This window comes from Anas acuta, chromosome 24 (assembly GCF_963932015.1).
Source record: "Anas acuta chromosome 24, bAnaAcu1.1, whole genome shotgun sequence".
Lineage (NCBI taxonomy): Eukaryota > Metazoa > Chordata > Aves > Anseriformes > Anatidae > Anas > Anas acuta.
Window position 1 is genome coordinate 7,087,807 of NC_089002.1, and position 20,821 is coordinate 7,108,627.

The 20,821-nt window shown below is 46.6% G+C and overlaps 1 protein-coding gene across 6 annotated transcripts in view; it reads right to left on the reverse strand.

The window, feature by feature from the left end:
- The window catches only part of SRGAP2 (SLIT-ROBO Rho GTPase activating protein 2), a 103,202-nt gene that overhangs the window by 63,884 nt on the left and 18,497 nt on the right, over window positions 1–20,821 (reverse strand). For all 6 annotated transcript variants that reach the window (XR_011089832.1, XM_068660131.1, XM_068660130.1 and 3 more), the window contains exon 3: window positions 5,566–5,758. Coding sequence is in view for 5 of the 6 variants with exons in the window: in XM_068660131.1 (XP_068516232.1) it covers window positions 5,566–5,758 (193 nt within the window). In the remaining variant the exon portion in view is untranslated. The remainder of the gene's footprint in view (window positions 1–5,565; window positions 5,759–20,821) is intronic.

Consider the following 20,821-nt stretch of genomic DNA (forward strand, 5'->3'; position numbering starts at 1 on the left):
AAGAGGCAGTTACTTGCTTCCGAGCTTCCAAATAGCCTTTAAGACTGCACATACATTAACTGTTAAACCACCTCCGAAACGCAGCATTTTCTGGGGTGGAACATGGCAACAGTTTTCACAACACAGAGCAGAAGTTATACAACTGTTTACAACAGACCATTTTCTATCATAACCACAAGCAGATGGCAGAGAAGCAAATTGTGATTTTCATTAACCATTTCAATTCTCGGAGGAGCTGGCAAATATATCCTGTCCCAGTTTCACATCGCCACAGAGAAGGAATGAAAAAGGGGAGAAAAAAAATGCGGCAGTGAGGGCTGGGTGTAACTGAGAGCAAGCTCCATTTCCACAGATTCTGCAGAAAGCCTGGAGTCGGTATTCTCGCTGACGTAGTGAATTCAGGGAGATACCCCGAGACTTCAGGGGCTGGCTCTGAACTTTCCCCAAACGCTGCGGATTTCACATGCAGAGCAACTGTTTGACTCCAAGCTCCCCTCCAAGAGGAGGAGAAGGAAGATGCCAAGCTCCAGGTTTATTTCAAGCACTATTTATACTAGCTTAAAGATCGTGCGATGATAGCGAATCTCGAGAGTTTATTTAGGTTAGCCTAAATTACACCAGATCACAGCAATTGGGGGTGTTTGGGAACAGGAAGAGGAAGTTGTGCGCAGATTTTTAAGGAACCACAAAGTATGAAGCGCTGTGGTTTCTCGAGTGTTATCTTGATCGAGTCCTGTGCAGCTTCCACTTCAAAGGTTTCAGTTGATCTCCAAAGATCAGAAGGGAAGATTGAGTCCAAGTATCTGAAACTTCTTAATTAAATTACTCATTCAGACAAGGAACTCGGAGACGAGCAGAGATTTATCTGCTCTAAGGCCGGCAGGACAGAGTGACAAAAGCCAGGGACGTGTAATTGTGTACTGCAAGGTAAACCCCATTCAGGGCTAGAGCACAAAATCTGTCTTAAGAAGCAGCCTCCTCCTCTTCCCATGCGAGATAGAGAAGAAAAAACCCACGCCCACAGACCGGGACTGGGAATGCTGCGTTTCCACGAGGAGTGCAGGGATGAGTCACAGGCAACTGAAGAAATTACAAATAGAGAGAAATGCAGAAATTCACATGGCCCCGGCACATCATCTGCGTGAAAAGGAAACTTCTCCAGCTGTTCTTCCTTCCAGCCGAGGCTTTTTCAGCAAGTTTCATGGGGTCGCTGGGTGTTAGCATGCTCCAGCAGTGAACGAACAGCAGCCTGCAGGGTTTTACAGCCAGATGAGGCACCAGAAGTCCTCAAGCAGGGTGTAAGACATCGGTACGCTGTCCTTCTCCTGACATTTCCATCGCAGCACAACTGACAAGTGCCTCTCAGCAGCAGCACGACTCCAAAAAAGCTGCTCATAACCCAGGGCCACCAACAACCTCTGCTCCAGAGTGAAACTTTAAACACTGCCATGGAGAGAAAGACGGAGATGTCACCTCCTCAGAAAGCTGCCGGGCTTCACAGCCCCTGCTGCGCTCCTTGCTGTGCCAGACAGCACCACGGTCCTGCCCAGGGCTCGCTGCAGTTTGTGCTGGCGATGCAGCCCGTTCAGCGAGGTCACTGAATGAATAATTCTTCACGCTCAGAAAAATCTTCCAAATGATGTTATTCGAAAGACTCAGAGTAAATGTTCCAGACCTCATTCCATCAAGAGGAATCACAGGCCAAAATAGCCTATGAGGGCATTTCTCTATTACAACCCTAATCATACTGCAAATGAAGTCCGCCTGATCCAAGTGCTTTTGCTGAGAGCTCCCTCACAGCCTGCATCATCTCTCCTTTAAAGAAACCATTTTGCTTTTGGAGAACTAACGTTGAACTTCTCTGCAAAGTGCTGATGTGAACCGATGTTTGATTTCCCCTTAAAGCTGTCCTGACACTGCTCAGTGTTAACCGTACATTTGGGGAATCTGAAGCATGGCCATACACGCTGCTCCCTGCCCTTCTCTTCCCAAAGATTCCAGATATGAACATCTGTTGTTTACAAGGGCTCAGCCTGAAGGTTGCCAGACCTATTCTGCATCTTTTACTTCAAGGCAAAGGCTGCCAGAAGCCATCTGAGTTTCACGCTGGGATATCCTGGACACTCTGCTCTCCAGCTGACAATTGCTACTCTGATTTAAAACATGGCCTTAAAATAGCATCTTCTTCCCCCACCCTCTTTACATTTCACCCTCGGAAAGGCTCACCGAGGATTTGCTGGGGTTGTTATACTAACTGACACTTCAGAGAAGTGCCTTTAGAACAAAATGACCCGAACTAAGAGCCTGGAGGGGCAGGTGGCAGGGGCTCGCTGCTGGCAGGGACCCCCAGGTCCAGCAGGGAGATGCTCTCTGCCGACACGGATGCTCTCATTTAACTGCTCTGGAAGAGGCCGTCAGTTCATCAGATAGCTAAGGAGTGATGACTATGCCAAACTCTTGACTGACAAGCTCCTGTAACAATAGGAATTACAAGAATCGGGCTGTGATATGCATTTTTCTCCTTTTGCATCTTGCGTGAGGATATTTTCCAAGAGGTACTGAAGAAGCCTTACCAAATAAATGTTTTATTCTCTTTAAGTTTGTTCTAATTGAAATACCATTTTTAAGAAGGAATAGGCAAAGGGAGGTCTAACAACCATGGTAGAGCAGTTAAAAGCAAGTCAAACCTGGGATATATCCAACTGTCATCAGCTCCTGTGTCACCTTGGCTAAACCAATCTGTTCCCCCTCTTTGAGGATATAAAATGAGAAAAACATACACCTACCTCTGTAAATCACGTTAAGATGCTTCAGTGAGGCTACCTTCAAACTGTGCAACGTGCAAGCACCCTGTAAGCCCACCGCTGGCTGCACGCAGCTTGATTTTGAGACCCAACCACCCAGATTTCTACGCTGGCGTGGAAAACAGCCACCTGAGCAGCTTGCCCTGTGATGTGGCCACATGTAAGAAAAGTAAACCCCGTGTCATTCATTTGTTACACCTCGCACTGCTCCTTCCTTTACACGTGTGCTTTTTCCCATGCGTGCTGCAGGAGGCCACACGATCCCATGCGCAGAGTCGGGCTGAAGCCCCTCGCCCCTGACAGCGCTCCCTTAAACGAGCGCGCTCGGAGCAGCTCGGCAATTACATAATAGCTGTCGAGTATGAAAGCACAGGCAAATTACAGGGTTACTGCCTGACAAGTTTCCTCCTTGACAGTGTGTTATGAGATCTAAAAACTGCAAGTGACATGGTAAGCAGGCCCTGAATGATACGGTACTTTCCGACATAATTATCACGTTACCCAAGGAACATGCTATTACTGGGTATTTATAGGGTCGCAGCCATGCAATTACAGAGTAGCCACCAGCCTGTGCACATCTCAGTCATATAATATCAGATCCTTAGGTGGAGAGATCTGATGGCTGGCTTTGATCACATTGTCTTTTAGGGGGTTCCAGATTAGATTACAGCTTCGGCATCTACAGAACAGATATCGGGCAAGTTACTCCTCACTGTTCAGACAGGGCAGTGCTTGGGATGGGTCCTTATCACTGGCACTGCTTCCTTACTGATGTATTTTGACATATTTCTGAACGTTGAAGCTCTCTGAAGGAAGCGACCAAGCAAGCAGTAGATGGAGCTGCCCCGGGCACCTTTACAACTGCTCCACTGCTGCGACAAACTCTGCCCGCAGACCTGTCGGCCGTACAAAGCTGGGTTTTCTTCCCCTCCTTCCAGCTCTTAACCAAATGAACATATTGGAGAACTGGGACTCGAACCTTGCAGGGTAATGTATTCCCCAAGCGAGCCGCTTTCCTGCTAGGAGCCATCTGCTGCTAACGCAAGCAAAATCAGAAGAGCGAGCCCTGCCAGTCCCATGCGAAGCAAAGCGGAACGATGCTCAGGAACAGGTTCCAGAACCTGACCAGGACAGCAGGGACATCTGATTCAGAAAAACAGGTGAAAGCTTTACGTGACGATAATAAAATCACCTTTCCAATTCAGGCTGCACCCAATAGCTAGAATAGATGAGGACAAACGGATCAAAAAACAGGGCCAGGGTTCAGCGAGGAAACTGCATTAGAAAAAAAAAATTGTCTTTTAAATCTGCGCTACCACTGCCAGCGTATTTAATTAACATGAAGCATGACACCATGCAGCATTCTGCGCCACTATGGTAACAGCTTCCACATTAAAAATTCAGTCTCGATCTCAAAATAGGAAGCGAACTTCATACGCCTTTCCCAACACTAAAAACTGAACACAAACGCGTTTCTGCTGGATGTTTCGTATCGTGTAATAGAAATGAAATCACCACAGCAAAATAAACTGAAAAGGAAAACGTGGTGGAAAATCACAGTTCAAGACATTGTTTATTTAGTGCCACCCCAAAAGTTTGTGCAGAGCACGCCCAGATTATAGTTACAAGAGAAGTTTTGCTGTAACAGAAGAGGCAAATACCTCAGACGATCACTCTGTGGGTATGCAGAATAACTCTGCTCTGCTTCTCAGACAGCTCCACTTCGGAGTCATGCTTTCCAGGCAACTTAGCACAATGTGCATTTGAAATGAGAACTGAAGTAAATGGCATCCAGGCTGTACAGCAAGGAAACTAAAATGGTGCCTTCTTGATGGTTTTCTCAAAAAGGGGTTTAGCTAAAAGGGCTGAAAAAGCTGAACATCAAAGGCACGTCCCCACCGGGACACTGTGCTCCGGAGGCCGATGAGATGGATCCTGCCAGAGGACAGACCCATCCTCCTGGAGCCGAGCTGATTCACACCGCGGGGCTGCTCGCGCCATTCCCCAGCTGCTAGCCAACGAGGGAGCCCAGCGAGCCCCAAAGCTGGTGGCACCCCACAGCCCTAAACCCCATTCAGCAGGACAGGCACGAGCCTGTACTAGAAGAGGAGAGCTGATTCCATGGAACCACATCCGATGGGCGTTACTCACCCCAGCCCAAATAGCTGCGTGGGGAACGACCGAAGCAATACTGCCAGACCTACCTGTACTTAATGTTTCCAGCAGGTGAGACAACTGACTGCCAAGGAAGGTGCCTTCAGATTGCGATCGAGTCCCATCCAGGCATCCTCCTCCCACCTCCCCAAATGGCACAGCTTTATTTAAAAGCATTATTGTCTTTAATTTGCTACTAATTTAAAGTGACATTCTTTTAAATCCTACACTAAGTATGTGCAGGATATTAAAAACAGAGTGATGCTATGGCAAATCGCAACACATAACAGATCAGAAACAATTGAAAATGAGAATAAAGACGCTGACTCTGAAGGAAATCCTGGTTTTGTCCATCAAATTTGGTGTACAACTTTGCCCACCTTCCCAAGAAAATCACTCCTTTTAGATTGTACCAATTTTTACCATTCTGTTCCCCATGGACAACAAATGACCTACTAGAAATTACCGAATGTGAAATGGGTTGTGTGTTTATAATGAACTTGGGAAACACTTTTGCTGTATCAGTTCTCTTTTTGCATTCCTCCATCAGCAACCACATATGCAAGGAAAAAAAAAAAAGGACAAAAACAGAAGGCAGATACTCTACTTGAATTGCTGGTCTTTGGTGCTCCTAGTTTTAGCCAGGAATCTCTCAGCCAACTTCTCCAAATTCCTCGAGTAATCCATCTCAATCTCTGCCTTCTTGCGGAAGAAATCCTGCAAGTCCTGCAGTAACTGGACCCGGAGCTCACACTGTTGGTCAAGGCATTTCAGCTGCTCTACCAATTGGGCACGGATCTCTGTAACAAACAAAAGCACTACAGATTAAACAAAATCCCATTAGAGAAAACACCATACAAACTCCAGTAAAATACGGTTAAAAATATGCTCCCTCTTTAGTAATACATCAGCAAAGCTCTGTTACGATTAACTACATCCACAGACAGAAAATGATTGCAATTGCAGCTCGGATGCACCGGTCACAGGAAAGCCATCCAGCAACCTGCACTGCGGTGCGCCCGTCCTCGAGCAGAGCTTTCCTGCAGAGGAGTGCATCGGTTACAAGTGTCAAGTGCATTTTTGGCGTTAAGAAGAAGCGGTCACTGCCTAAAAATGTACTGAATCTCAGTCTGGAAAAAGGACCGAATGCTGCAATCCCCCACGTCAGCCCAGAAAAGCACTTCAGGGAATTTCGATCAAATTCCTTTGCAGACTCCTCTTGATGCAGAAACAAGATGCTGTGCGTACTGGGGCACTCCCCGAAGGCACCACTTTGGGATTATTCAGTTAGTTACCGAGTCTCCAGCTGCGCAGCTCTCATCATAAGCCAGGCCATGAAAACAGACAGACACCCCTTTGGAGAGCCAACGTGACAGCACGTCCCACTGGGGAATTACCGCCGGGAAGGCTGGCTTGCTGTTAAAAGATCTCCGAGTAACACGTTTATGGCTAAAGGACACACACGGCAGGAACAGATCCAAGTGTTAATACCATTATGCATCATTGTTACTGAAGACTGCTTTTGTATTTGCACAGGATTTTATCAACTGTTTTGAAAACATTTTGCAACCACGGAGGTTTCTCACATTGGCCATTTAGGACAGGCTGTTAGTTCCCTTATCTCACTGGTTTGGGACCGAGGGACAGCAGTGAAATGATTTCCTCACGGTCAAACAGGCCAACAAAACAGCCGAAATGCATCAGCCCCTTACTCTGAAAACATGGAAATGTTCAGTGTTGCAGCTAGGAGAGGTTATTTAATAGGCAATAAGCTCAACAGGGAAATAATAAGGTGTGCACTTTCATCTGAAGATCTTTGAGCTGCTAGAGACGCCCACTATTGCTAGAGAGCCACTGCTGCGCTGCCCAGGGCGTCTCCCAGCTGTGCTGCTCCAAGCAGAGTTCGGTCAGCAGGGAAGAAACCGGAGCTCGTGGCACTCGGGTGCACGGCTCTGTCCACGGCCGCGCATCCCAACTGCACGCCCGGCTTTGACCACCACCACAACTGCAGATGGGGAAGTATCATTTCCCAAATGCAACTTTTTAATCAGCGACTCCGTTGCTAATCCCCGAAACACGTAATGACAGAGGCAGCCTGGCGTCCTCGGCACGCCTGTCCCTGTGCCCAACAAAACCACGGTGACCTCTGAGCACTTCTCCCTTTGCCTTGGTTCGTGCTCACATCTGCGGGACCAAACAGCTTCGGGGGGTCGAGGATCTCTAACGAAGGCAGCGTGCATCTTCATTTTAGGGACTCAAAAACCCCAACCACGTGTATACAATGATGGCTCCTACAGGCTGCCCAGCAAAAACAACCTACAGACGTGGGTTTCTCAAGCCTGAAGATGACCTCCATGAGCACTCCAACCTGTGCAGACCACTTCTCCTCCCGTGCCCTACCTGCGGCCACGTGCAGCCCTCACAGCACGGAGGTGGCAAAGCCTTAACAACAAATCCGAGCAGTTGAAATCACCACGGGTGGGCAGAGCTCGCCAACCTCAATTCCTTTCTTGGGAGAGAATTTTAGAGAACAGGAAACTTCTGTCCCTTCATCAGGAAACACAACTCCGGGTGAACACACAAGCCCGAGCTGCTGCATACTTCTTTAATGAAAACCACTTCGGCACATTCATTTCTCCCAGGGAAGGGAAGCGTCAGTGCCACTTCCCCCTCCTGCATGGACGGCTGCAACCTGGGGACAGGGGCTTGCTCCTGGAGCCAGGGGGGATCCTTGGCCCCACGGGGCTTGATCCTGGTGGTGGGTGATGAACCTGCTTGGGAGGATGGGGGGCACAGGCTGCAGCACCCGGCTCCAGGTGGGTTTGTCACCCAGTTCTGGCTAGCAGAAGTAATTCAGGACTAACAGGGGCTGGGAGGGGCACAGAACAAAGGCTTATGTGCATTAGATTTGCTAGCACTTACTTAAAAAGCTTGCTGCCTGGTGCTGAACATAACGCTGTGTACATACAGACACACAACCACAGCCGTGCCACCCTTCTGGCTGCTGCTGGCCCCCAGCCACCCCCAGGAGACCAAAGCCCGACCACCAGGGAGATCCATCCCCGACTCAAACAGAACGACCAACCCTCTTCAGCCCCTTCTGCCCCCTCCCAGCAGCCAGCTACCAGCAGAAAAAGCACAGCTTCCCAGACACCAGTAGCTCTCGCAGCCCGACAGGTCAGCAGAGCACACGCTGCAGTATTAAAACCAAGTCCTTGGCTCTCAGGGCGCAGTATTTCACGCACAGCTCTGCTGCTAAAGAACTAGTAACCTTTTCCTTTAGGAAAAAGTGTGATATCAGCACTTTCTCATCATAAATAAACTCACTGTTGGGTGTTTTTTTTGAGGGAAGCAGCAGCAGCTGATTGGGCTCCCCGGGGAACAATGCGCGATTCAGCTCTGGCGCATCGCAGCCCCTGGTGCCGCGCGGGGAAGGGCAACCTTGCTCATCTTTCACACACACACACCACGCAGGACCTCGCCGCAAAATAAAATCAAGAATGCAGGAATTTCCTGAGGCTTACTGGGCTTTCGGGAGCACACAGTGCCTGCTTGTTTTCCCGCTGCTTACACAAGCAGAAGATGTTTTTTTCAGACCCGCTCCGGGAACGCAGCGAGGCGCAGAGCGGGGCCGGGCGCTGCAAGCCACGCGTCGCCCCTTGCACTGCATGTCCGCAGTCACAAAAACCACTCCAATTTTGAATTCACTGCTCCTCCATCTTTTAATTTACCTGGGCTATGAGGTTATCAGCCGCTTGAAACCACCAAAAAGCCTTCCACCTTCTCTGAATCTCGAAGGCCTTGGGAAAGCTCGATCCCACCCGCAGCCACCATTCGAGCTGAGGCTGCGCGGCTGCTGCCAGCTCTGTGGGACAGGGGGTGAACAAGCACGTTCAATTCAAGGCCAAGAAGCCTGCAGAAGAACTGGGGTTAAACATCAGGTATTATGCTCGCAGTAAGCCTTGCCCTGTATCGCAGAGTCCCTGCTATCCCATTTCAAGCCCACGTGCCTGACAAGCACATAATTAAGATGTCCCTAGCAGCAGCAGCAAAGTTTTCCATCCACTTAAAACAAACGCATGTATTCACTTCCAGCATCAGGTCATAAAGTCACCTGGGTCACGGAAGGACAGCGCATTGTATAATCCGAGACAATTGCGTATTTTATTTTTGTAATCCTTTCTGCAATTAGCTTTCCAGCATTCCCCGTAGCATTCAGCAGGCATGGCCAGTTAGTAACGAATTTTTTGGTAGGAAATATCTCCTACCTTCTGTATTTTAGAAACATTTGCCATTCTCAATATTTATAATCTATTTCACTTTTATTTTTCCTCATTTTAACCACCACAGCCTAGGAAGTATTGATAGGCACAAGTGATACTGCATTATCATTAAGGTAATTGTCCCCGAATTAAATTAGAAGAACTATTTCTTAAATGGTTCCTCTAATACCTACATGCGAAGGTCATCACCTCTAGTTTCCATCACAGACACTACACCTCCTTGGGACTTTTACAATGCTAAGGCTACAGCCAACAATAGAGCTAAAAAACTGAACTTGATACCGAATAAAGTGCAGACTTCATTGCTGTTGTTCTATATATACGGGGAAACATTAGCTTCCAGCAGCTCCTTTGCTCCTTAAGAATGATGAAAACAGCTGCAGAGTCTGCAGAAGGTAAAATTACTTCTTTCCCTCTTATAAGCATGTTACGGATGTCGAGGGAGAACAGGGGAACCAAGACCAAAGGTCTCAATGGTGAATCGGAGCCCCCAGCACGCTGGGTACCAGGAGATGGCACGAGGAGCCCGAGCTCCTCACATCCCCACACATCCCTGCGGCAGCTTTCTTAGGACGTCCCCACCCTGCTCCCAAACACCCCAGTTTAGGAAGGTGACGGCCTTGGGAAAGGAGTGGGATGAGAGCGAAGCAGACCAAGCCACCCCCAGCTCCCGCCCAGCTTCAAAGCGATGCTCTCGCCCACACAGCTCCCAGCCTCGGCGTGGTGGTGCCCTGGGACGGCCCTGGAGGACCCGTCCTCCTCCTGGCTTCGTGCAAACCGAGGCCACGCAGGAGGCAGATCAACATCACGGCACAGAACCAGGCCACGAACAGGATGGTGGAAGGCTGTAGGCCGTGGCTCCGCACAGAAGCGGCACTTACACAGAACTGAAAGTCACCGAGCATCAAATCCCCAGCTTGGATCTGATCTTGGGCTATTCAGCAGCATGTGGAAGACAAAGCAGTCCGGAATGAACAAAGCCTCCACTTCATAGAGAAGATGAGCAGTGATTTTAGCCCTGCTGCCTCGTCTGCTGAAAGCCCTGTCTCCTGAAATCAGAGGCTTAGGCTAAGAGCACAGCTCAGTTTGAAATCAGACCTCCACTTTCAAAAATTAAAAACCAACCAACTCTACGCCTTTGAATACAAGTTATAACCATCTAAATATACAAATAAGGTTCAGAAAATGCTTTAGAGTACATATTTTGAAATATTCCCAGAACACTCCTCATTGCTAAGGGTTCTTCACATCTCCCCAACACCATACACAAGAAAAGTCCCAGTCCAAAACTGAACAACTTCACAGCTTTATGAAAATGGTCTCAATTACTTTTTTTAATTTGATTATACGTAGCGCTGTGACAAACGACGGCCTGAGCTATGCTGGCTATGGCTGGGAGGCTCGGAGATTTAGAAAAGCCTTTACACTGGAACAGGGAGAATGTCACGGGAAGAACTGCTTTGCTAGCAGAAAGCTGTTGATCATCACAGACTTAAAAGTCTCCCCGGTAATCTAAGAACTCAGCTTTGAAGTGAAAATGATAAGAGGAGGAAATACAGCCTTTTGTTTAAGACCAGAGCCAGGAGGGAGATTTGGGCTCAGGTTCATAATCCTGTCAAAAACTGCATGTGCTGGAACAAGGTAAATTTTCCTTTAAAAATGTGATACTCGTTACCCATTGGAGAAATATTAACATTGGGTAATTCACGTTATAACTGTAGAGGGAATCTTGTCAAATAGATATAAACATAATTACAGGCATTAGTCACTGAAATTCTCTCTAATATAGCTCGTGGTAAAATCGCTCTGAGGGGTAAGATGAGCGCTTGAAGCTTCGCGTGTGTGAAGGAAAAGAAGAGGGTACAAGGCATGCCAAAAAGCAAGAAGTAAGGCTGGTTTCTAGCCCCAGTGAACTACCGAGGACACTCATCTGTTCTCTGCATACCGACATCCTACCATTTGCATCGCTAATTGCTTGGGTCTGCTCGATTTTCCAGGCACGACAAAAGAGTCACTGAAGGGAGGGAGGCAGCTGGGGCTTGCGGCGCTCAGTCCGGTTGTGAAACACCTCAACCACAAGGGTGGCCGGGGAATTTCAGAGTTTTGAACACCCTTCAACCAGAAGCCCACTGAACGCAGCAAAGCCATGGATCTGTTTTCCACACCTGTACAAAAGAACCACTCAGCTGCAATGCACAGGCTGCAAGCTGACGCGAGGCTTCAGATCGACGAAGCTTTAAATCCAATTCCCCAAAATTAAGCAATTGAACATGTTGACCAAGTTACCAAGACATTTAATCCACAAAGAATTCAAATTAAATATTTAGGTTTTTTGTCTACCGGAACGATCACGAAAGCCTCTCTTGCTGTTATCAAAACACAGTGCACGCTGTTGACTTTCCAGGGAGGATGTTTAAAAACAGGATCCAGATTAAATTACCCAGGGCAGGGATTTGCTGCCCTGATTTCAACTGCAGAGCGTGGATATCTCCTCCCGCGGGCAAGCGCGACCAAAGTCCTTCCTGTGCCTAACCCCTGCTGTGCACAAAATCCCTGGTGAGCGTAACGTGGCCGAGTACATCAGGTCTGTAACATTTTTAGGTCCCACAACCATTTATTCCAAACAGATAACAATTAATATTTTTCAAATGAGTACAAAACAAAAGCGCGGACTGCAAGGAGCAGGAGCATTTCCACAACTTGTGTCTGCAGGAAGTTTCCCAGCTATTTTAGGATCCTCTGTACTCAGTTAAAGGTCTCCCCCTGATGACATCAAGCCAAAAGAAGCTTCAGACAAACCTCTGCTTATACTTTCTGAATGCTGGATAAAATATTAGAAATGAGTGGTAAAACTACTCTTTATTGCTAATTTTCAGCTGGGATTTATAAAATTAAAAAAATAAGGGTGATTTTGACACGTAGACCATAAGCAGAAGCAAAGCACCACTCGCACGCACACCAGTTCACGTCCTTGGTACTGAGAAAATAATTCCTGCTGACCAACTCCTCGTAGCCTCCAGCACCGAGCAGCCCGAGCCCTCGTGCTCCAGGAACAGAAATTGCTTTGGGCCCATGAAGCAGCTTGAAATAACATGTTCTTCAAACAACTTTTTAATAGTTATTTGAACAGCTTCCTCCCCTGCACGGTGCTGAATCCAACACTGCATAGACGGCCAAAGATTTGGTGAACGTTTTTAAAGCACACACAAAAACCCCTTATATGAAATACTCCCTCCTTTTCTGGCCCGAGCACACCAGTCTCGCTGAAGCACGGTGCTCTCAGATAGTTTTCATCCGATTCTCCTACTGCCCACTCAAACCTTTCTCCCAGAATTTATTTATCATAGAAAGAAGAGATTCTTTCCTGAAAGGCTGGTGTGTGAACTACACAAAGAGGCAGCTAACAGTGCAAGGAGCCTGGGTGTGTGCTCCCCAAAACAGCAAGTCAGCACAAGGGAACAAAGGCAGCAAGGAATAAAACAAAGTGCATGCCGAAAAACATTTCCAACCCAAGATACTCCCCATGTCTCACAAAACCAAGGCTGGCCACTGCTGAAAGCCAGCGCCTGGACCCGTTCTGCCCGGGGAGAGGGCAGTGGTGGGGATTTCCACGGGGCGTTGCACGAGGCGCTGACGCAGAGGAAGCGATGCTGAGCTGCTCCCGGCTCCCGAAACCCTGTCCCCGCCTTCAGCCCTCCCTGCCACCGGCCTGAACCACTGCAGGAATCGCCCTCGATCGCGGCCGGGCCATAAATCATCCCGCTGTCTGATACTGGAGGGAGCTGGGGCTCGAGCAAATGTTTTTTAAAGTGACAGAGGTTTTTATCAACAGCTCGCCCAGATCTATCAGAGCCACAATTCAATTCTGCTTTGCTCAGTTGTCGGCAGGAACCAGAGTAATTGCATCAGAGACTTCGGGTCTTCACCAAGGTGGCTTAGGGGCAGAGGGCTCCCAGGGGCACAGCCTCCCTGCTGGAGCACGGGGCTGCACGTGGCAGCTGCCTTCCTTTCATCTGCTCAGTAAAGCACCCCACTCCTTCAAGATGCGTTTCCAATAAGCACGGGCAGGGTAGAGCAACACTGGAAATAATTAAAGTTGGCTGATGGTCTCAAAGCCCAAAGACAGCCTGACTTATTTGAAAATCTCACAGTCCAGAAGCCACCACGGGAGCATTCTGCATCGACCCAGGTTGTACAAAATGCAATAGGATGCCACTTCGCCACCCCCGGGGTGATCTGAGAATCTTCTAACACCTACACCGCTAACATCAGTGCCAAGAGACAAGTTCTCCCACTCCTGCCCTGTTCCCGATAAGAATAATGCCTAAAAGCTGTGCATCTTCCCATGGCATGGGAGGGGGGGAACTTTGTCTACAATCCCATGCTTGACAGCATTGGCAAGTGCTGAGTCCGGCATCGAAAGCAGATTTCATGCTTTGACAGGTTTACTTCAGCAAGCCGTATTCTGCACCTTGCAGCCATTTAAACCAGGCGTGCTTTCTGTGCACACATCATGGTGCATGGCCCAGGTCTTATCAGTTCCCAGAAACTTCGTTTCAGTGCCTACTGACATAATCACTGCAGGGGGGAAACAAAACCAGACACACTATATATATACACACAGCGTATTTTCAAGAAAGCTGCGAGTCTGGGGAAGGCTCAGGATCTACAACCACCCTGGGCTTCCCCATGGAAGCATCAGAGTGCGAGAACTAATCAGGCCGACCAGAAAGTGTGGGAAATTCACAGGAATCCACTTCAGAAACTCCATTAATTCATGTGTGAGCTCTGAGCCGGCTGGGCGTGGGGAGGGAGGGAGAGGAGCCAGGTACTCGGCTCTTGTTTCAAAACAGAGAGCCCATTTGAATGAAGAATGTTGTGCTGCAGTGTTGCAGGCGGCACAAAGGAAGTTACATTCCTGCGTAAAGGGAGAGGCTGGCACTCGCTTTACACAGAAAGGTTTATTTATGCTAGAATGGAAATCCAGCCGGGGATCAGCAGAACAGGTCCCGCAGAGGCTGCGGCTGAGCTGCTGCCCGGATGGGTGCAAGGGCTGTGGGACTCGGGTCTGGTTCTTCTCTCGGTCCTGTCCTGCACTTGCAGCCTGCTGTTGGAAACCTGTGCCTTCTAGAAGAAACTGGGGGAAAAAACACCAGCTGAAACTGCACAACTCTATCTTAAAATCTCTCCATAAAGCAGGAGATTTAGAATCCCTATAGGATTCCATCCTTCATGTATGGTGCCACTGCCTCTTCTTATCGTCAAAGCAGGACAACTAATTTCCATGCCAAACACTCCTGCTCTAACAAATAATTAAGCTTCCACCTCATTTTGTCCGTTTATAAAGCTACTGAGTCCAAAAATATTTGGGTGTCACTGAAGTGCTCCAGCACAAGACATTCATAGGTCTTCATTCAAACCAACCATTAAGATTTCATCTACCCGTGTTGATTACAACAAGTGAAACAACTGCTCATTTTGCTTTCCAGAAGTGTTTTTTCTTTTTTTTTTTTTAAAGTGTTTCAGCTACATTATGCCAAACATTGCAAGGCTTTTATTTTAATGGTGGAACAGTACTAAACTGAATTGAATTATTCATCAGAAATGTGTAATGTGATCATTATTTCTGGCATTTGCCATATATTCTTACCGCCTCAGTTCACTTCAGGAATCCCAAATTAAACTCACTATTTCTCTATACAGCTTTAGACTACTGTGCTCACATGCACAGACATGAACACGTACAGATGAGAAAGGGCCGTACAGACACACACAGCCTCATGAAATCCTCTGCAGCACTAAGCATTTCTTTGGAACAGACCAAATTTCCCAGACCCAATCCCCACCTTTATCTTTGGTCCTTGTGCAAAACACTTTGATAATTTTACATGCTGATCTTCCACTTCTCTGCCTTTCAAGAGTACTCCAAAGGTTAGGTAACATTTTGAAGTGCTAAACTCAGAGGCAAGAAACCAAACGTGAAAAATTATTACTTCTTCCCAATTTGTAAGACCAGGTATTTACATTTTTACACACAGATATTTCATGCAAAGTAAAGTTAAGTGCATTTTTCATATCAATAAAATTGCTAAGAACAAAAGCGGCAATTAATGAGTTACACGTTTTAATCTCTTCGATGAAAGGAAAATCCTTCAGTGAATTGTGTCATATATTTAGACATACAAACAGAATGATTAATGCTGCTGTCTAATTTAATTTCACCTCAGGATTTCTTCTCCTCCCTCTCCTCTTTGGTAACTAACACATTAACATGCATAAATGATCAAGAAATAAATGAAGAGGAACAGAAAGGGACGTGTAAACACTCCTCAAGCATGGCACAGTAAGCTCCATTTCCAAATCCCTTCCAGAAGACTGCCAATATCCACGGTCATCTCCGGCAGCGAGGGGCAAGAGAAGGCAGGGCTCGGTTTCGTAACCGCATCAGCATTTTTCATCCTTCCATAGCATTTAAGTTGACGTTTTGAGGACCCATCACCGTTTCACCCAGAACAGAAGAGGCTCCAGACCCACCTGAGCGCCCGTGGCCGAGCGGCGCGGTGACGGAGCCAGCCGCGGGCCAGCAGCCCGGGAACCCACGCCGACGAACCATCCAGGACGGCCTCGGGAGGCCTCGGTGTGGCAGGGAGGCCGGTGGCCAGCCGGAGAAGCCAGTGCCACCAGCCAAATCCCTGCCAGAGGCCCGGGCTGGCCCTCGCCACCTCCCCTGTCGGTCCCGGCGCAGACGCTGTCGCGCGCGCCTTGCTTTTGAGATCTATTAATTAGCCCTAAGCATTCCGGGAGAGGTGAATAATGAGCATCCTTGCAGATGGCTCACAGATGACTTCAACAGGATGAAAAAGGCCCAAGTCATCTGCCCGAGGCAGCAGTGGACACTAATGACAGTGCGTTTCCATTCCAGTCGCCTCTTGTTTTCCTGGGTGCAGTAACTACCACCTGCCATTACACCAAACCCATTACATAAAATCAAAGTAATGCATCTTTAAACTGGCACCAATGTTTATGATAAATCAATCTTAACTGGTTACATAAGAAATCAAATTGGAGCATTGTTTTTAATTCATCTGTAGCACAGCTAAAATAATAGAAGATAAGCCTTATTTAAAACCACAGAAAAAAAAGTTTACATAAAAATTTTGCTCCAGCCTCTTGATTTCTTGCTCGCTCCTTGCTCATAGTCATAAGAAGTTTATGCCAGGAATGCTCACTGAAAGCAATGGCAGCACAAGCAGGCTTTTTCAATGTCACCCACCACAGGAAAGATGGACATAATTCCATTAGCGTTATAAATATTCAGCAGTGTACATGAAGGCCTGCCATCTTTAAATGAACTTACATTTTACTCCATAGCACCTCTTGCAAAGATGGGAAATGAATATCTGACAGAGCCCTCAAAGCACAAATTAGGTAAATCCTTGTTTTTCTATCAGTTCTTCAGCAGCTGTAGCAACACCCATTCATCGGTGCAGCTTAGAACAGGGCAGGAACAAGGATGTGCTCATTTTTTGTTTGCCTTTGTCAGAAAACTGCCATCAAAACTCTTTTTGTTAATAAATTATTCAGAGTTCAATAAAAGCAAACCGTGTCACATCTACTTTGTGGAACATTAATAAGGTTCTATCTATGTTATTTGTACACTTGCAAATTTGTGCAATAAAATTAAAACCTTCATCTGAAAAGTTGTTTCTTCTCAGCTGCCTCCTGCTCCCCTTGGCAAAAGGCACTTGTTTCCCAGAAAAAGCACTTCCAAAGATACACAAATGCAACCCAGCAGACAAATTGCAGCTATTCATTAAAATGATCACAGAAATGCAGGAGTGGAAAGAAAAAAAAAACAACCACACAAAAGAGGAAAAACACACTTTTTTTGTACATCTTTGAAGTAAATTATAGCCAGAGTATAAGATGTGAAGTAAGGTCTGATTCCTAGCACTGACTGGATTACAGAATCAGCCTATTTCATGCAAGCAAGCATCCCATGCAGCAGGCACCAAGTACGTGCTCACTGAAGTGGAATATTGTCCAGTGTCACTTCCTGCCACTCCTGAGAAGTCAAAAGGATCCTTTTCATCAAACAGACGGAAGGGGGGGCAAAGGGAAGGAAATAATCTTGCTCTTATACTGCGTTTGAAAGACAGGACAGCAGACTGCAGAGAAAACGCGTTTGTTTGAAACATCTGAATAAGGCTGCACATGAGTTAAAGCTCTGCAGGATTTGATGTCCCCAGAAAAATTCAGCCCCAGACTATCCGAAAATAATTTTGACAATTAATCTCACTATGAGAAGAAACACACGAGGACCTGAAGCCCTACAGGGCCCACCAGCATTTTTATGCAGCAGCCAGCCCCAAGCTGACCACAGCCATGTCCCAAAGGCCAGTGGTGCAGAAATAGACACCTCTCCTTGCCTGCCTGGAGCGGTGTGGGCACTGCTGCAGCTTCCCCAGCCTGCCTGCAACCCCACACTTGAGGTTTTAACTCTTTGAACTGTGTCAGGGGGGTTTTAGCACCTGCCACAGATACCCAGGCGGAAGAAAGGCCTTCGGCGCCTGGTGAAACGTGGTCGGCCTCCCTGCAAGGCTGGGGGCAGCTCAGCGGGGCTGTCACCAACACCATCTCCTCCTGGGGTTTCACTGGAAGAGAGGAAAGACCCACTCGGCCAAGCATTTCTGACTCTTGCTTCACTCCTTTGCTTCTCCACATACTCTCAAGCACAGACACCGCTCCTGTTTACTGTGCTGTGCACAAACAGAGGCTGTGCCAGGCCCTGCAGTTCAGCCTCCACTCCCTCGCACTGCACTGTGCTGCCTTCAGCTGCCCAAAATCCCCCAAAATCTGCTCAGCAAACCAACCCCTCCCTTGTTTTTTTGGATCGGAGCCCCAGAACACCTTGCTGCATGTGGGCATATTTCTCATTTGTGCAGAGCAACCCAGGGCAGTGCCATGCTGGGTGCCCCCCCCAGCTCACACTGTGCTGGAGGCCTGGTTGGCCACACGCTCCATTTTGCGTTTGCTTAACGCGACTCCACAGAAACAATTCAGTCCCTAGAAAACGCACCAGAAAAAATTAAGATTTATTAAAACCATTTGGACAGGAGGAAACCAAAGCACACGTAACCCATTCACTGTTACAGTTCAGATCCTGGGTGTGACTTATTTACTCTTGCTATTTGAAGCTCCAGCAATCTGCCAAAATGAACGGCTGAAAAAGCCCCATACAGCATAAGCCAAAGTCAACACGGAAGGCAGGAGCTAAGCCTTCGGCTTCAGCTCTTCTGCCAGGCCTCGTTAAAAGGAATGTTTATGTTGGTTCATTTACCGGGGACTTAAAAAAACACGCCCAAATAAACCAACCAAACAAACAGCCCAGCACTGAAATACTAGAAATAGCTAGAAGGTCTTTAAGTGCCAACTATTTTATGTGCCTGTCATTCTCCATTTCAGTGTGAATTCAGGTTCCGGTTACTTCAAGACGTCTCTCTGTCTTCCCTTTGAGAAATAACACTTTTGCATTAGAGAAAGGAAACGTCGCTCTATAAAGTGCTCCAGCGGCTCTCATGTTATCCAGGGACGTCAGCCAGCCCAGGGATACCCTTGTTTCAATCCAATTAAAATGCCAGAGATGGTGCTCTGATTTTAGTGTTGTTTTTTTTTTTTTTTTTTTTAAACATGCATACTTAAAAAGAAGCTATGCCAGGAAGGGCTCTGAATAATAGCCCTTTACTGTCTTGACAATATGGAGCAAGAAAATAGACACTGCAACAAAATTTCTGTTGATAAAGCCACATGTAACTTTCAATAAGACTTGATCAAATTTGATTTACATGTTGACAACACCTCAGGTAACTTATAAAATCCAGTAATTGACATTCTTGAATTATGAATTTTCAATGCAAGACATTTTACTTGATTGCTCATTACACATTTAAATCATTAATGGCACAGCGCTATGATTGACACGCACAGAAAGACAACACAGAAAAGGGAAGATGGTATTTATTCTCTTTCTGAAAAAAATCAATAGAACAAAATATTTATATGTAAACTGGATTTCACACATTGCATTTTGGAAGGAGATAACATCCATATTCTTTATGGTGTTCCACAATTTGAAGTTCCGTACTTATTGAGGCTGCTCCTAGCACCACGTGCCCACTATGCAATCCTAAAGGCATTTCAGTGGGCACAGAGCATTTATATGCAGCCCAGCATTTCCCTTTTCCTGCATACGATTAAATGTTTAAGAGAAGGAAAAACAAAAAAAAAACAACAAAAAAAACAGAAAAGCCTTATAAAAATGAAGCTTCACAAAAGTAGACTATCATAGTGGTGAACCATTATTATCAAGAGATACTACTGTGAAGAGTCAGGACAGATGGATCTGTTATCACCATTTAAAATCCAACACTTTCACAGGAACATCAGAATAACTTAAAGTGGGAAATGAGCAGTGAAAGCTTCAGACGCTCTGCTCTGATTTTCAGGAGGCTGAATGGTAATTTCCATTAACATGAAAGATCTGTTCTTTTGCTGTTGTAAAGTCATCAGCTATCTGAACAGAATGAGTAACCTTATCAAAGAAAGACACTGTACCTTACCGTGTGACTCACACCGAGACCATCTGGACAAAACATGCAGACGAGCTTTAAAGAAACCTAACATCTTGAAACAAACTGCCAGACAAAAATTACACAAAATAATGTGTCAAATGTGTTAGAGATGGCCAGAAACTCTTTCAAAGCAGACAGATGATAGGAAACTTGTATCCCTTTGGCATCAACTGAGGACCCTTCTTTTTTACATTTCAACATTTTTTATCCTTCACATCCAAGTAAATTACTTAGATTTCCATAAAACACCAGTCTGACTTTGTCACTGCATATAAGGCCAAAGCAGATGCACTGATACAGATAAACTCCTGCATATTTAGAGCTGTTTCCCAGTCCATTTCGCATTTGCCCTTCCCATTAGCGAGTCCACACATCATTTGCCAAAGGATACACAGATAAAGTCAGCTGAACTTTCCACTACTCCCCTACATCTCCTTAATTACTGCCTCAAATTTGGAGCAAGCCATGACAGCTTTGCATTTGTTTCTACATTTCATTTTTATGACACTCCAACATCTGCAGAGGATGCTGTAATTAAAAAAAGGAATAAGATTAAGTTTAAAAATAAATGGATGCACAGTCAGCTTATTTGCCTGAAGAAAACGGGTACACAGTAAGCGAGCAAGTGGTAGGTTAGCAAACTTTAAACGCTTCAATTGCACACACTACTGCAATTCCAGAAGAATAAAGGTTGTGAAAAGCGAAATAAATATTCTGTCTTGCTCTTGTTCTCATAAGAAGTGTTTCATTACTTTATGAACCCTGGGCTTGTTTGACAAATTCCAGTGCTTGCTTCATAAGCTGCTTTCAGGGAAAGGGGTTTGAGCATAGGGGAAAGCAGCCAGCCTGATAAACCCACCTCACCCCAACCTGGAAAGCCTCATTTTTAGTCACTGTGACACTGCAACGCTCCGGTGCATCCCACAGACAACGCACAGAACTGAGCCGA